This window comes from Musa acuminata, chromosome BXJ2-3 (genome assembly GCF_036884655.1).
Source record: "Musa acuminata AAA Group cultivar baxijiao chromosome BXJ2-3, Cavendish_Baxijiao_AAA, whole genome shotgun sequence".
NCBI lineage: Eukaryota > Viridiplantae > Streptophyta > Magnoliopsida > Zingiberales > Musaceae > Musa > Musa acuminata.
The window spans coordinates 7,022,877-7,039,647 of NC_088340.1; the positions used below are offsets into that span (position 1 = coordinate 7,022,877).

Here is a 16,771-nt window from a genome sequence, read left to right on the forward strand (position 1 = left end):
TTCAATAAGCGGTACCTGTTCAATCTCATTCATGTAAACATCATGAATTTGTTATTCCTAAAAGGAGAAACTCAAGAAACACAACAAAAGCTTGTGCTGGAAAAATATTTCTCAATGCACCCCAACTTCATGATACAAACAAGCTAAATTAGAATTTTGGCTGCTCGCTCAATGTTGAAAGCTTGTGAACTGTATCAGCTAAAGATAAGATTGGAGATCGATTCTTCCAGCTTCTGAAAAGGTTCAGAAGTAGTTACTGGTATAAAATTGTTTCAGAAACTCAGATATTCCCTGGTCTTTTGTCCCCATGTCTTGCATAAGCCCTTCATGTCCAAGAACATATTGGCCAATTACATGGTGGCGCTGCTTTGAATGTGTAACTATGTTGCTAAGTTCCTCTGTTGCCTTGAAGAGAAGCAAATCAATAACCTGTTTTGGTAAATCAAAATAGATCAAGTACAAGTCAAAATATTGTTAAAATAAGTTGGTAATTACCTGAAAATTGACTGCTAGAGTATTAACAACTGTAGAAAAGAGGAAGCAAGGCAGTAAAGAATAGTACATTGAATAAATTCTAAGCACGAAGAAAAAACAATGAGGGTAAGTCGCCGGTCCAAAAAGAGATGAAATGAAAGGAGCTATTAAAGTTAGATTCATTTCGTGGACGTGCTCTTAAGACATGAAAAGAAGTTACAGTGATAACAAATTGGTCCAGTTACAGTGACTCACTCCTTTTCAATTTGGTTTCCTACTCAGAATGGTCACTTACTTCCATGGGAGTTTTCAAATACCATTCTAAAATAACACAATGCAGTAAAACTTGACCCATCCATGTGTTGGCATCGATCACGTGGCCCATAGCTATATGTTTCAATTGATGCCAATTTATACCAACTTGTATGGCAATCTTTGCTTCCATCGCCATTGTTATTCACCCAATTATATTGAAAAATAATTACATGGTGACACCCAAATGTCTAATTTAATATAGGAAGCAACCTAATTAAGTAATACAATATGTAGCATGGTCCAAAATGACAAACCAACCAGAAATCGATACAACACAAATCAAATTAATGGAGCATCCCATACCCGCACATATACCAAATACCTTATTAGTGCAGTGAGTTATATAAGTGCTTCAATATGTATTAAGATATAAACAATAAATGAGCCAATCCTAATCACAAGCACCACAAACCATGCTAAGTAGTACATTATTTATTTTTGTGAAATATCCCCTATTCGCATCAACAACATGAGTTAAAACATTCCACTCCATGTTATCAAAGGTGCTAGGCACTAATAGATGCCAAGGTTCTGAAATGTTTGAGGCCAGGAGCTTGCCCGAGCCAAGTGAGGTGCTCATCAATATAAAAATTACAAAAAAATATTATTAGGGAGAAGACAATCATTTAAAAAAAACAAGGCAATCCATGAGTTCCATATCATTTCATATTCAAGATATCACCACTAAAACACTGAATTACATTCATTTAACCATCTATAAAGCATTAAGGTACTAGATTGTCTAAATCTAATAACAAAACAAAAGAAGAATAATATGATTCAAAATTCAGGAACCTAAAACTGCAGTGACAATTCAAAAATTCAAAAATCAGGATCCTAAAAGTAGAGTGCAATTGAAAATTCTTGCAGTGATAAATTTAGTAATTAACATAATTTATAAACTATATTAACAAGAATTAACTATTACATTTTTGTTAATAAACAATAACATAAATCTGAAGGGAAGGGGAATGAGAATAAGAGGAGACTAGCAAAGAGTAGGGGAAGTTAGGGGAGGCGCATGAGAGCAAGAGAAGGTAGAGATAGGGGCTCAGAGGAGGGGGAGGCAGTGAGGCTGACAGAAGCAGATGGCATGGGCTAACAGCAGCAGGGGGTAGAGGATGGAGAAGGAGGGTGGGGGTTGCCGAGAAAAAGAAAGGCAGAGAAGGGGTGCTGCCGGGAGACTGAGAGAGAGGCATAGAGGACTGCCAAGAGAAAGAGAGAGGCGAAGAGGGCTGCCGAGAGAGAGAGGTAGAGAGGAAAGGTGGGGAAGGGAGCATATAGAGAGGCACGACAGAGAAAAGAGAGGGGGATTGGGGACATGAATCATAGGGAAGATGAAGAGAGAAAGCGAGCGAGAAGGGGGAGGGGGGTCACTGCACTACCAGAGAGAGAGAGAGAAAGAGAGAGAGTAGGTAGGTACTGCCTGGAGAAGGTACCATCACTATCCTACAGGAGAGAGAAGTCACAGCCACGCTGGGAGAACGTTGATCGTCGATCATCAGTCAATAATTGCCTTGCAAGCAAGAGGGTCATTTGATCGCCAACTGCCTTCCATGTAACAGGAACGGATGATTAGGGTTTTCCTCCAAGAGAAGACGTCGAGGGTTGCTATCACATAAGGGGCGAGGGTAGCCTTATTTACCTAGTCAAACCTAATTGATTGAATTGGGTTAAAATCAGGCTGTGATCAAGTCCGAACATGTGCCCAAGCTCAAGTGCACACCTAGGGGATGCTCAAGTCAAATCACCTACCTGGGTTTGATTAGTCTCTCAGGCCTCGCCTCAACTAGGCGCCTAGGCAAGCACCCGAGCACCTAGTGACATCACTGACTCCAATTCCTATGTAACTAAAATTTAAAGCTACTAAATGTCTCTTCCTTAGTAGTGCATGTTTAGAGATGAGCTATAAAAAGATGACATTAACATCACACGTTGCAAGTGTCAATGGTGAATAATAGCTTTATTATAATCAACTTTATAATTCCATTAACAAATTCTACAAGAGCATTATCATGTGCAAATAAATTAGGCAAATGCTTAATTATAAAACCAAACATATGCCTTTTACAGTATCAAGGATCAACAATTATACAGAGTAGAAAATTATGATCATCGAAAGTGGATTTAAGCTACTCTAAACCACACAAATATATGCATATCTATGATTGTGTTCCTGTAGTTGTTTTCAAGAATCCTATGGGTGAAAAGGTAAATATTTGTTTTGGGTTAAGATGAACTAATGGCTTTTGCTAGAATTTTCTTAACCGAATAGAACATTAGTTTTGTAGAAATCTGATGTCAATGCAATACATATAGTAGATTTCATGCAGAACTACAATATACTTCACCAAAGCAGTGAAACAAGCTGTTGATATTGAGACAACTCACTGACAAAATAGACATTCACTAGTGTGGTATATTACACTGAAACCCTATAAGAAACCAAATCAGAGACATTTTCATGATTACACCAAATTGGAAACAAACTAATCGCAAAGCAAATGCCATACAGACTGAGAGTAATTCTTATCAGGAAAGTAGTACATGACCAGTTTAAACAGTATATTAATATTCACCTAGGGAAGGAAAATGTTCAGGAAATGCGTTAGACAAAAAGAAAAATTCTAATTCTTACATGAAACTACGTTGGCTGGATATCAAAGCCCATAATCTCAGTATGCAGCAACATATCAGGTGGAATACTTTAGAAAAAAAAAAAAGTATCTTATTTCATTTAGAAAATTAATCATATACTGGCTTGAATGAGATGCAAAGATACTGTCACAAGGTTTTCAGAAAAGAATGATGCTTCAGGCAAATTCCAACAATATAAGAATGTTCAAAAAAGATAATTCTTCCTAAAACTTTTCACTGCCATCACCATAAAGCCATGGTGAAATTCCTGTCAAGTCCGATAATTCCCTAATTTCATAATTTTGCTGCTCAGAGTGGAACTCTAAATCAGCAAATTGCAACAATAATATAAACTTCTAAGTAGGTAACCTCCGTCATCCAATCGACTCAAAGATGAAATCTTTAGCAACTAGAATCAAGTCAGATAATTACCTAATTTCACAATTTTCCTGCACGAAGTGGGACTACAAATCAGCAAATTGCAACAATAATAAAAACTTCTAGGTAGGGAACCTCCGCCATCCATTCGACTCAAAGATTAAATCGTTAGCAACTATAATGCAGCAACATATCGCCATCCAATCGACTCAAAGATGAAATCTTTAGCAACTAGAATGCAGCAACGTATCAAATACAGCGCAGACAAACACAAGTATTTACGTAACTGTCCAGAATGAATATCGAACAGTTTAATAACCGTAAGAAAACTATTTCTTTTGACACAGGAGAAGAATGAAATGGAAAAAAAAGGCAGTCAATACACATCTTGACGTTAAATAGGTCAAAAAGGATGAACCGAAATGGAAGAATTAGAGGAAGGAGAGATGGATGGGATACCTTGGGATTAGCGATGTGGGCGTTCTTGCGGATCTGGGCGGAGATCGCGGAGCGGAGTTGGGAGACGGTGACGACATCGTCGAGGTTGTAGATCTCCATGACGGAAGGGAGGGATCGGCAGGCCATCTTGAAGAATTCGAGCGTCCGCTTGCGAGCCTCCCCCACGCTCGCCGAGTTCGGAGGAACCTTCACCATCTTCAACGCCGCCAACGCCGACATGATCGCTTCTTTCTCCTCCCTCACCCCACTCCTCACCTATCGATGGATTTCCCCTATTGTGCTTTCGATCATCCCTTTGGAGAGAGACCGATAGGAAAACCTTTATAGAAGCAGGCCGAAAGCCCATAGGCATTTCATTATAACTAGGCCGAAAGCCCAAAACAAATCATAAAATGAAATAGATCCCTATAATTTGGGAAAATTCCCTTTAAATTTGGTTTAGTGTATAAATTCCTAAAAAATTAAAAATTTGTAAATATAAAATTGTAGAATGAAGGATGTATATGCAATATCCATACATTTAGTGGGATAAGCATAAGCTAGAAGGAAATTAAATTGGGCAGTCTTATTATGCTATATTAACAAATTGATGAAATATGATCTACAAATTATATAAGAAATTAAAAAATTATCAAAAACTATAAATTAATTTTTTTTTAAAATTATCCTATTCATTTAAGGATTAATACAGTAAAAAGTTATTTCTAATTCATAACTATGATATTTCTTGATTTTGATCAATTAAATTTATATTCTAATCCGAAGAAGTTAATTTTGTAAAATTTTAAAAATATATATTTTTTTCATTTCAATGACATTCTTATCTTTATTATGGTAAATTCTATATCCTAATTATTTGGCATGGTTGAAACTCAATTATGTTTTACTTTTTGTGTATATCAACCGAAGTGTTATGAGTAGCGGATTCGATTGATAATCATGCAAAATTATATCGGAGTTGTGTCTGATAAATATATATTCAATGTTTAAATTAGTAGAATCTTTGGGATGATTTGAAAATATAATGAAAGAATTATATGAGAGAGTTCTTCTAAGATGCATCTTGTAGGATTTGGGTTCAGTGTGTGTTGTTCCTTTAACGATGGTAGGTTCTTTAGTTGTTAGAACTCGGTAATGGGTTCCCCAATGAACTTCATGACACTCTTAATGGTTTCTTCAACCTTTACCCTTGTCTTTGTAGCTGTAAGCATTCTTTCGATCTCTTCTCCTAGTTTGACCACTTCTTGATCGATAGTCATCAAAGCTAAAGACTCACTCCAATTGTGAAACTCATTACTTTCCACTAGTGTGACTTGATTGTAAGAAAAACACTGATCACACGTGTCCTCAAGGACTACTAAGCTTGGGTGGTCATGAAGAACTTGGGTGATCACTAGGCGATACCCATAATTGAAAGTATCAAAGCCCACTCTAGTAATTCATAGGGTAAATTTTCTTAGATGCCTTATACTTGGTAATCTTGTCGGCCTTATATTAAAGCTAAATGACTTAATAATTTAAAATCTATTCTTCTTATGATCTAAAACCCTATTCCTATTTTTCAGTCACTATCATTACATTGATAAAATAAAATTCTATAAAAGGAAACTCAAATAATAAAATGAGCAAACATATAAAAATCAAATAAAAGTATGATTAGGTTATTATTATTATATTATTATTATTATATATTTTATATTAAGATTATTAATAATCTAAATAACTACCTTATTAAAATATTAAATATGATTAAAGTCCTTGCGTCATTAAGACAAATTTTCCTAAAGAAAATTCAATGTGATAATAGTAAGCTGATTGATTAGTTAAGAAGCACATTGATGAGCAAATAGAGAATTTATTTCTAACTCTATCTCTACAGTGATTATAGAAAGAGCATAACTTTAAATGATAATTTTTACAGATAATAGTAAGCTGATTGGTTAGTTAAGAAGCACGTTGATGAGCAAATAGAGAATTTATTTCTAACTCTATCTCTACAGTGATTATAGAAAGAGCATAACTTTAAATGACAATTTTTATAAGATAATAGTAAGCTGATTGATTAGTTAAGAAGCACATTGGTGAGCAGATAGAGAATTTATCTCTAACTCTATCTCTATAGTGATTATAGTAAGAGCATAACTTTAAATGATAATTTTTAGGAGATATGATTATATACAGATCTCTCCAATAAGAGAGATTTCATATATTGTCACAACTCGGAATCTATATAATTGTTTCATGAATAAATAAAATACTCATGTATTATCACTAACATACAATAAAATATTTATTCTATATTTTTTATTGGATGCTTACTTTCGCTAAATAAGATAGGTCTTCGAAAAGATAGGAATTGACTGTAAAGTAAATGCAACTGTTAGAATTCACTTTCTTAGTTATCTGTTCTTTATTTATCTGATAGAATTCACTTTCCTCCCTCTACGTTGCAATGGATGTTGTTGACAGTATTCACCGACAACATCAAGATAAACTGGTGTTTCCTGCATAATTTATGATTCCTGCCACCAACAATCACTTCGTCAAGTAAATATTTATCTTTGAGTTGACCGACTGGATCATTATTTATCCTCAAATTCATGGATCAAGATTTACAAGGGGAGCGACCTTGAATGGATCTTTGAGGTGATTCCCTCTATTTGCCATCAGAGAAGAAGAATGGCTGGTGTCACATCACAGGCAGCGGCGGTGTTCTCCCTGGTGAATGAAATCTTTAACCGGTCCATCAATTTGATCGTCGCGGAACTCCGGTTGCAGTTGAATGCGAGAGCCGAGCTGAACAATCTGCAGAGAACACTATTGAGGACTCACTCTCTGCTCGATGAGGCAAAGGCGAGGCGGATGACTGACAAGTCTCTCGTGCTGTGGCTGATGGAGCTCAAGGAATGGGCCTACGACGCCGACGACATCCTCGACGAGTACGAGGCCGCAGCAATCCGACTGAAGGTAACACGCTCGACCTTCAAACGTCTTATCGATCATGTGATTATAAATGTTCCATTAGCGCACAAAGTAGCAGACATCAGGAAAAGGTTGAACGGGGTCACTCTTGAGAGGGAGCTAAATCTGGGTGCGCTGGAAGGGTCGCAGCCGCTTGATGCCACAAAAAGAGGTGTGACCACTTCTCTTCTGACTGAATCTTGTATTGTCGGGCGAGCTCAAGATAAGGAGAATTTGATTCGGCTGCTGTTGGAGCCCAGCGATGGGGCGGTTCCTGTTGTTCCTATAGTTGGATTAGGAGGGGCAGGGAAGACGACTCTGTCTCAGCTTATCTTTAATGACAAGAGAGTGGAGGAGCATTTCCCATTGAGAATGTGGGTGTGTGTGTCTGACGATTTTGATGTGAAGAGAATTACTAGAGAGATCACAGAGTACGCCACCAACGGAAGGTTCATGGATCTCACCAACTTGAATATGCTTCAAGTTAATCTGAAAGAGGAGATAAGGGGGACGACATTTTTGCTTGTGCTAGATGACGTGTGGAACGAAGACCCCGTGAAGTGGGAAAGCCTGCTAGCCCCATTAGATGCCGGAGGACGGGGAAGCGTGGTCATTGTGACGACACAGAGCAAAAAGGTCGCCGATATCACCGGCACGATGGAGCCATACGTTCTCGAGGAGTTAACGGAGGATGACAGTTGGTCACTCATCGAGAGTCACTCCTTCAGGGAGGCGAGCTGCTCTAGTACAAATCCTAGAATGGAAGAGATCGGGAGGAAGATAGCCAAGAAGATCAGTGGCCTACCTTATGGAGCAACAGCAATGGGGAGATATCTAAGATCTAAGCACGGAGAAAGCAGCTGGAGAGAAGTCTTGGAAGCTGAGACTTGGGAGATGCCACCGGCTGCAAGTGATGTGTTATCCGCTCTAAAGAGAAGTTACGACAATCTACCCCCTCAGCTGAAGCTCTGTTTTGCCTTCTGTGCTCTGTTTCCAAAGGGCTACAGGTTTCGAAAGGATACACTGATCCACATGTGGATAGCTCAAAATTTGATTCAATCAACAGAGTCGAAAAGATCGGAGGACATGGCAGAAGAATGCTTTGATGATTTGGTGTGCAGATTCTTCTTTCGGTACTCCTGGGGAAACTATGTGATGAATGACTCAGTCCATGACCTCGCTCGATGGGTTTCATTGGATGAATGTTTTCGAGCAGATGAAGACTCACCATTGCATATTTCAAAGCCAATTCGTCATTTGTCATGGTGCAGTGAAAGTATAACCAATGTTCTTGAGGATAATAACACTGGTGGAGATGCTGTCAATCCGCTCAGCAATTTGCGCACTCTCCTTTTCTTAGGCCAATCTGAGTTCCGGTCGTATCATCTTCTTGATACAATGTTCAGGATGTTGAGCCGAATCCGTGTTTTGGATTTCAGCAACTGCGTCATAAGAAAGTTGCCTTCTTCGGTTGGAAATCTGAAACATCTGCGTTACCTGGGCCTGTCTAATACGAGAATTCAAAGGTTGCCGGAGTCTGTAACACGTCTTTGCCTCCTTCAGACATTGCTACTAGAGGGCTGTGAACTGTGCAGGTTACCAAGAAGCATGAGCAGGCTCGTCAAACTGAGGCAGCTCAAAGCAAATCCAGATGTAGTTGCCGACATAGCCAAAATCGGGAGATTGATCGAACTTCAAGAGCTGAAAGCCTATAATGTTGACAAGAAAAAAGGACATGGGATTGCAGAGCTAAGTGCAATGAATCAGCTTCACGGTGGTCTTTCCATTAGAAACCTTCAAAATGTAGAGAAAACGCGAGAGTCTCGGAAGGCGAGGTTGGACGAGAAACAGAAGCTTAAGCTCTTGGAACTGCGATGGGCTGACGGTAGGGGTGCCGGAGAATGTGATCGTGACAGGAAAGTTCTTAAAGGCCTCCGACCACATCCAAACCTGAGAGAATTGAGTATCAAATACTACGGAGGCACTTCATCTCCGAGTTGGATGACGGATCAGTATCTGCCCAACATGGAAACGATTCGCCTGCGTAGCTGCGCAAGGTTGACGGGACTCCCATGTCTCGGTCAGCTGCATCTCCTTAGACATTTGCACATCGATGGGATGTCCCAAGTGAGACAAATCAATCTGCAATTTTATGGCACCGGAGAAGTTTCAGGTTTTCCATTGCTGGAGCTCCTCAACATATGTCGCATGCCCAGACTGGAGGAATGGTCGGAACCACGGAGAAACTGTTGCTACTTCCCTCGCCTCCATAAGCTGCTGATCGAGGATTGTCCTAGGCTCAGGAATCTGCCCTCCCTCCCACCAACACTGGAAGAACTAAGGATATCAAGAACAGGACTAGTTGATCTTCCAGGATTCCATGGAAACGGTGATGTGACGACGAATGTTTCCCTTTCTTCTTTACATGTTTCGGAGTGTCGAGAACTGAGATCCCTAAGCGAAGGATTGTTGCAGCACCACCTCGTCGCGCTCAAGACAGCGGCATTTACCGATTGTGATTCTCTTGAGTTTTTGCCGGCGGAAGGATTCAGAACAGCCATTTCACTTGAATCATTGATAATGACTAATTGTCCACTGCCTAGCAGTTTTCTTTTGCCTTCCTCTCTCGAGCATCTAAAGTTGCAACCATGCCTCTATCCAAACAACAACGAGGATTCACTGTCAACATGCTTCCAGAACCTCACATCTCTTTCCTTCTTGGACATCAAAGATTGTCGAAACCTGTTATCATTTCCACCGGGTCCTCTATGTCAGCTATCAGCACTCCAACATTTGTCTCTCGTCAATTGCCAGAGGCTACAATCTATTGGCTTCCAGGCACTCACCTCCCTCGAAAGCTTGACAATTCAGGACTGCCCTCGCCTCACCATGTCACACAGTTTGGTTGAGGTGAATAACTCTTCCGATACAGGGCTCGCGTTTAATATCACTCGATGGATGCGCAGACGAACAGGTGACGACGGCTTGATGCTCAGACACCGAGTACAAAATGATTCATTTTTCGGGGGACTTCTGCAACACCTCACCTTTCTCCAGTTTCTAAAGATCTGCCAGTGTCCACAACTTGTAACCTTCACCGGCGAAGAGGAAGAGAAGTGGAGAAACCTTACTTCTCTTCAAATTCTGCACATCGTTGATTGTCCAAACCTGGAGGTACTGCCTGCAAACTTGCAAAGCCTCTGCTCCCTCAGCACCTTGTACATCGTCAGATGCCCAAGAATCCATGCGTTTCCTCCCGGAGGTGTCAGCATGTCCCTGGCACATTTGGTCATCCATGAATGCCCTCAGCTGTGTCAGCGATGTCATCCACGAGGAGGTGATGATTGGCCCTTAATAGCTAATGTACCAAGAATATGTCTTGGAAGGACTCATCCATGACGCTGTAGCACCACCTGAAGCAACCTTATGTCATTCCTAGAGGTGCAAGTGCTTCTGCTGGTAATGCTACGAACTCTCCCGACTCTGCTGCTTCCTCTGAATAGATTTTTCTCAAGCATGCCTTGTAATCTTAGTATCTTCTCTTTAATAAATTTGCAATTCATTAGTGCTAAGTGAGCAAACAAACCCTTCCTGAAATCTGCTATGACTCATTTTTCATTACTTCCTTCTCCTTTGACCTTTTCTTATTAATATGATGTAGGAAGGAGTTCAGGTTGTAATCGGTTTATCAACCAAATGGATGTTCATACCAACCAAGTTCAAAAGAAATTTGTCATACATTCTACTTCCTCATCTCTTCGACTTTTATTATGTATAGAGATCTTCCTCCTCCTAGAGACTCTGCATTTTTCGGAATCAGTTGAGAAGATGCTTCAGCAACATCCAGCTTGTGTTCTAATTTTCTTCCTCCTCCTAGGAATGATGTGGGCTCCTGTCTTTTTGCAGGTTGTAGCTTTTTTGAAGAGAAGGTAGTCTATGTATGGAGATGTTTGCGATGCTTCAAGGACTTCGATTGGCTGCTGCTGGTGCTGGATTGAGGAACATTGCCATTGAATCTGATTCAGTGGAGGTCGTTAAAACAGTTAATAAGGAATCTGATCCTTCTTGGAACCAAACCAAATCAACTTAGTCGTATTTTGATCTCCTTCGAGAGCATTGTAGCTGTTCCATGTGTATAGGAAAAGGAATGGATGTGTTGATTGGTTGGCTGGCCGGGTGTGGTTAACTAAAATCCTTTTTCTTTTTTTTTGTAGAGAGGCCACTGATCTGATCCTCTTGTTACTTTTTTGCGTGTTGATTCATTCATCGGTGGCTGTATTCGTCTCTTTAATTAATATATAATTTTTTTTGGAGAAAAAGAAAAACTTAGCCATGAACATAGAATCTAGTTAGGACTTTCTTGCAGTAGACAGTTTATTTTGTTGTATATCAAGAGCCTACCGTTGCTACTGCCGGTGGCTGCAGGCGCTCGCTGATGGATAAGAACATGTAAGATAAGATGATCGAACGAAGAGTTTTCATACCGCCTTCAACTGCGGCCTCGCGCTCGTCGAGAATGTTGTCAGCGTCGTATGGCACCTTCAGATTTCTGGAGACTTGTCTTTCATCTGCCTCTCCTTTGCTTTCCTCAAACAGGGAGGGAGCGAGCCCTCATCGGTATTCTCTGAAGCCACACAGGAAATTTTGCTTGCTCTTTAACAGTAAAAAGCTTGGAGCTTCCGGGCAGCATCAGGTGTGCTTTCAAGATTCATTCCCACAGTCACCAAGTGGTCTTCTTCTATTGCGGTCATCATCATCCATCTATGATGCGTACGATGACATGAACACACACCAAAATAGAGGTGCCCTTCTCCGAGTGTTTAGTTTACCACTCAACACGAGATTCTGTTGACCTGCATACGAATAATGATCAAGATAGATTTTGTTCTTAATTGGAGGCTGGAATATAAGTATTAGAAACACATCGATTAGGTGATCATGATCTTGGAACTGGGGTTATGAGCTAAAATTAATGAACACGAAGTGCTTTATATAGTTAGATTGGCACATAATCAATTTCATGCATATAATGCTAAAAAAACATGATAAAAGAAACTCATGTAGAACTTTATTAATTCATCATTAACCTTCTCTTTTGAGATTAAGGAAGTTGAGCACCATGGTTTATCATAATAGCCGCCATACATAGACCAACATATAAGAGCATATAAAATATCACGTCGATGCCACAACAGCTCAGGAAAAGAAAATTTTGAGCTGCCACAAAGATATCAAAATCTCATCACAAACTGAAGATTTGAACTGGCCAACTGTGCTTCCGGTCATCCGAGCTGATGCCTGAAATCTCCAGTGATATGTCTATGCTGCGGTGTTCTGAGGACCGAGCAATGCTGACGCGGGCTCTGATCCTAACAGCAGGGCTCTCTTCTGTGCCAACTGCTGCCGTAGTGCTGACAAAAGCATCAGAAGATGTCATAGTGATTGGTTCTCGAAATGTCAAGATGGTCTGAGACCAGTGAGTCCTTGGAGTGTAAGGTGAGGTAGAGAGAATGGTAGGCATCTCCTTGCAGAATCTGTTGGTGAAACCAGTATCAAACCACAGCACAATCCCATAGCAAGGACATGTTCTAGATGTTGCATTGTTAGCAGGATCTGTTCTCAGTTTCAACTCGAAGATTGCTGTGAAATCCATCTCATCTATCTTCATGGTGGCCAGATCAATGGACTGAAATTTACAATGCAATTGAAAAAGCTGTATTAGCAGCTACTAACAAAGATGAACAGTTCAATAGTATCCAGGCAAACTATTAAATGATAAAGGGTGTTTAGAAACATAATTTATCTCTTATTGTAATGATCTTCCTCTTATCAGATCCTTAAATGAACTGCATTGTAGAGCCCGGTAAATCATTGACAAAAACATTATGAGGTGTCAAATACTTTTAAGCAGAACAACACTCGACAAAGTCCAAATTCTGTTTATTTTGAATGATTCATGCATAACTCAATCAGGTGATGGTATGGTCTTGCAAGACATTAGTGCTGGATGTATCATAAATAGTTTTGTAAGGTAGAATAGTTAGCTTGAAGAAGGGTGTGAAATATTTTTCAACTTTTCTTGCATGCTCATTCCTTCAGAGGCCACACAGAATATATTGATTAAACTAAAAGAGTGCTTCTAAAACTGCTGATGAGAGTTAGTAGAGGCTGAATTATGTAAAAGTTCAACTTGGACTTACATGGATAACTACTGATTCCGTCATGATATCCCGACTGTCTATTGCATCGACAATAGGAACACAAGAAGCATCCTCCATAACTTCCTTGCTAATGCAAGACATGTTAAAACCATATACATTTTCCCAGAAAGGAATGCTTGTTCCACCTCTTCCAAATCCAGCTGCGAACTACAAAAGAAAAAATATAACAGCTCAACTCAAATATCTTAAAATTGAATAAAAAATTGTTGGTTAAGATAATGCACTATCGCAGCCTTACTAAGGTTGCAGTATCTGGGAGAATGGCACCATCAGGCTTCAACCATCTATCACGTGCATAGAGAACTGAACTGAGCATGGATTCATATAATAGGCAATAACCCATCCACTCGCTGACTAGTACATCAACACTATTAGGTGGAATATATATGTATTTGTCAAGCTCTTCAACCATACATTGCACCACATTTATTACTCCAGAATGCTGCTCTTCACCTTTCATGCTGTCCTCTGACAATAGGCCATTATCCCTAGCTATCTGCAGTAACCAAGCAATAGAATAATCAAAGGCAAAACTAGTCGACCAAAAAGAACACTCAAGTTAAAATAATAAGTTACCTGAGTTGCGACAGCAGCCATCTTTGAGCTTGCTTCAACAGCAATTACCTTTGACGCCCCGCCCTGAGCTGCAAAAAGACTAAAAGAAGAAACACAAGGTAAACAATAAAACTATTACACAGTAATAGATACAAAGTAATAGGGCAGATTCTCAAATATTTCAGAGAGATCAACCCCATCACATATACAACAATCAGTAATAAATCTAAAGCCAATAAAATCAAAATATGGATAAATACAGCACAACAGAAACCTAAAATTTATTCCATGTAAATTCATGACAAATAATTTAAACTTTGTTGCTATTTGCGAAATCCATTGCAACCAGTTTATATTTATCAATTTTTATTATCACTGACCAAATGCTTCATTATGGGGCAAATTAAGCATGTAACCCATAAGCATACCACCTCATGTGTTTGTTTTTTGGGAATCCCCATCATAAATGACATGCTTTGGAAGACTTCGAGACCAAAATTTTATCTACCATCGGCTAACCACCAGACATCACTATACACTAGTATTATGATATTTTGAATATAACTGTTCCCATAATTTGAACAAAGTTTGACCTTGCTAGGGAGGGAGGGAACAGCTGTTTTCCACAGGAGAGAAGGCTATGGTTCCCATCCAAGACAAGATTGGAATGGCATTTGAGGACTAGAAGATTTTCCAATCGTGGCAGAAATTTTGCCTCTCTTTAAGTGGTAGGATATGGAACATGACAAATTGAGCTTTCAGGTTTGGAACAGCATTGGCGATCCCATATGAATGACATGGAATTGTTATGCTGGGGAAAATGCACATGAACATTGCTGAAAATAAGTGTGACGGTAATAAACTTTAATAAGCAGAAAAGGTATACTGAAATAACCTAGCAATAATCAACTTTGATTTTAAGTCATTCTTCATTTCACTATTCAGCAAAAAAAAAAAGTATTGTGGGATAGCCAATTAAAACTAGAAAGAACAAGGTAATCATGGTTACCTTAAGATTCCTGTGCCGCAACCAACATCCAAAACAGTAGCTCCGTTAATAAGAGATGGGTTATTTAAAAGCGCTCCTCTATAAGCATCCGTTCTTACCTGAATGTTGATATTGCATTAAATATTTTAAAACATAGACAACAACAAGGAAAATGATCATACAAAATAATTAAAGCACTTAAGGTCCTATTTTGACAAGAGGTTGAATTATTCTTCTCCTAATAAAGGGTTACCAAAGAACATAGACAACTGCAAAATAACGCACCTTGTCACTAAGCATCTCCCTATGTATACCAAAAGAGCCATAAGAACCAAAGTACTTCTCATTTACATTTTTTATTTTCCTTGCAACATTTGCAAGAGACACCCTTAATTGCTTATCTTTCTGCTTCTGATCACACGGCTTAAGAATCATGCCGTTGGTCATCATTCCCTGAGAAATTTTATCCATGCTGTCTAGAGATGCCTCTGTATTTCCAGTTTCCTTAAAAACATCAGATATGGGAGAATCACCATTTATCATGCTTTGACCATCATTACAAAGTTTGGGTAGTTCCTCACTGGTCATTAGCTCTCTCATCATTTCTTCATCTACTGCAGGAGGATCTTCTTCCTCATCTTCATCACCAGCAAAACTATGCAGAAGTGGATCATCTACCATATATGGTTTTAAATACAAGTCATCCTCCCAGAAAAATTTTCCATCCTTTTCAAAATTAGAAGCTGGATGTAAATGGTTCTGAAGATCTCTGCTACACTGTAAGGTAAGTCCGCAACACCAACATTTGTTTTCTGCAACCTGGAAAACAGAACATATAGAAGTTGTTAGTGTCGAAACTTTTCTTTGCATTACCCTAGTTGTTCAATTAAAGTGCAGCGCAAATCTTCTCGAGCATATTGTCAGCATCAATCTTTCTTTTTTATGCTGTATTACTCATAACTAAAAGACCGAAAAAGATTATTAGCGCAACCGAAACTAAAAGGAATTGCCACTGACAGGTTGTGACAATTTCCATGAAGCGGCCAATAAATTACAGAGTCAAATACTTGCCGAACAACAATTCACCAGAACCATTTTGACACATGTATAATCCCGGAATACAAAAACAAGACATTAAAACATCATAGTTTTAAAGATTGCAAAAGAAAATCCAACATCAAAAGCAATCAACAGAAGATTGGCTACCCACCCGAGACCTCACATAGTTGATAAGCTTGAAGGAGCCATAGAAATCTAAGCCCAACTCACGAACAACGTGGTGGAAATCAAAGGAGTGCTCGGATCGGCAGTGGTCGAACAAAATCTCCGCGGAGCCAAATCTCGAGCTACAGAACAAGCAGAGGCAACGGGAGGAAGATTCCTCCTCCTCCTCCGACTGCCAGTCATCCCATTCTTCCATCTGCTCCTCATCCTCCTCTTCCTCTTCGTCTCTTTCGTATTCTTCTACTCGTTTGGTCTCCATCACTTCTTTCCTCCGAAAGCCGCCTTCTAAAACCCTAAAGACGCTGAAAAGGCCTCTAAAATAGCACGAAACCGGGATATATATTGCTGCGATCATCACAGTATATAACATGCGTTATAATGAAATATCGTAATTCGGCCGAATTTTTGGTGCGGGCATCAAGTAAAATAACGGCCGCTATTTAACAATATTTGGGCTCACCCTCACTGTAATATTCCTTTGAATTGATGATTTATATTTGTTTAAAGATAATAGCCACAATAATGATGGATCCGTTATAACCTGTTATGTCATACTCCG

General features: G+C 39.3%; 3 protein-coding genes across 3 annotated transcripts; 1 reads left to right on the forward strand and 2 right to left on the reverse strand.

The window, feature by feature from the left end:
* On the reverse strand, window positions 1-4,563 carry LOC135607143 (NADH dehydrogenase [ubiquinone] 1 alpha subcomplex subunit 6-like). The gene is made up of 2 exons (XM_065098711.1): window positions 4,264-4,563; window positions 1-429 (listed from the first exon to the last, which is right to left on the reverse strand). The coding sequence occupies exons 1-2, from the start codon at window positions 4,480-4,482 to the stop codon at window positions 244-246; spliced, it is 405 nt and encodes a 134-aa protein (XP_064954783.1). The 5' UTR covers window positions 4,483-4,563; the 3' UTR covers window positions 1-243.
* A 2,379-nt stretch (window positions 4,564-6,942) lies between these two features.
* On the forward strand, window positions 6,943-11,483 carry LOC135606434 (putative disease resistance protein RGA1). Its single transcript, XM_065097465.1, has 2 exons — window positions 6,943-10,683; window positions 10,886-11,483. Exon 1 carries the CDS (start codon window positions 6,943-6,945, stop codon window positions 10,621-10,623), a length of 3,681 nt encoding a protein of 1,226 aa, XP_064953537.1. The 3' UTR covers window positions 10,624-10,683; window positions 10,886-11,483.
* Window positions 11,484-12,270: 787 nt separating this feature from the next.
* LOC103977744 (probable protein arginine N-methyltransferase 3) lies at window positions 12,271-16,510 on the reverse strand. Its single transcript, XM_009393341.3, has 7 exons — window positions 16,199-16,510; window positions 15,274-15,807; window positions 15,010-15,107; window positions 14,022-14,100; window positions 13,684-13,941; window positions 13,425-13,592; window positions 12,271-12,910 (listed from the first exon to the last, which is right to left on the reverse strand). Exons 1-7 carry the CDS (start codon window positions 16,469-16,471, stop codon window positions 12,467-12,469), a joined length of 1,854 nt encoding a protein of 617 aa, XP_009391616.2. The 5' UTR covers window positions 16,472-16,510; the 3' UTR covers window positions 12,271-12,466.
* Between the last annotated feature and the right edge of the window lie 261 nt (window positions 16,511-16,771).

Excerpts from the sequence above, each read along its gene's own strand:
- LOC135607143 (XM_065098711.1), bottom strand. The coding sequence starts at position 4,482 with ATGTCGGCGTTGGCGGCGTTGAAGATGGTGAAGGTTCCTCCGAACTCG. Across the intron at positions 430-4,263 it reads CCCACATCGCTAATCCCAAG|GTTATTGATTTGCTTCTCTT; the intron begins GTATCCCATCCA and ends TTACCAAAACAG.
- LOC135606434 (XM_065097465.1), top strand. The coding sequence starts at position 6,943 with ATGGCTGGTGTCACATCACAGGCAGCGGCGGTGTTCTCCCTGGTGAAT.
- LOC103977744 (XM_009393341.3), bottom strand. The coding sequence starts at position 16,471 with ATGGAGACCAAACGAGTAGAAGAATACGAAAGAGACGAAGAGGAAGAG. Across the intron at positions 15,808-16,198 it reads TCAACTATGTGAGGTCTCGG|GTTGCAGAAAACAAATGTTG; the intron begins GTGGGTAGCCAA and ends TCTGTTTTCCAG. Across the intron at positions 13,593-13,683 it reads TCCCAGATACTGCAACCTTA|TTCGCAGCTGGATTTGGAAG; the intron begins GTAAGGCTGCGA and ends TTTCTTTTGTAG.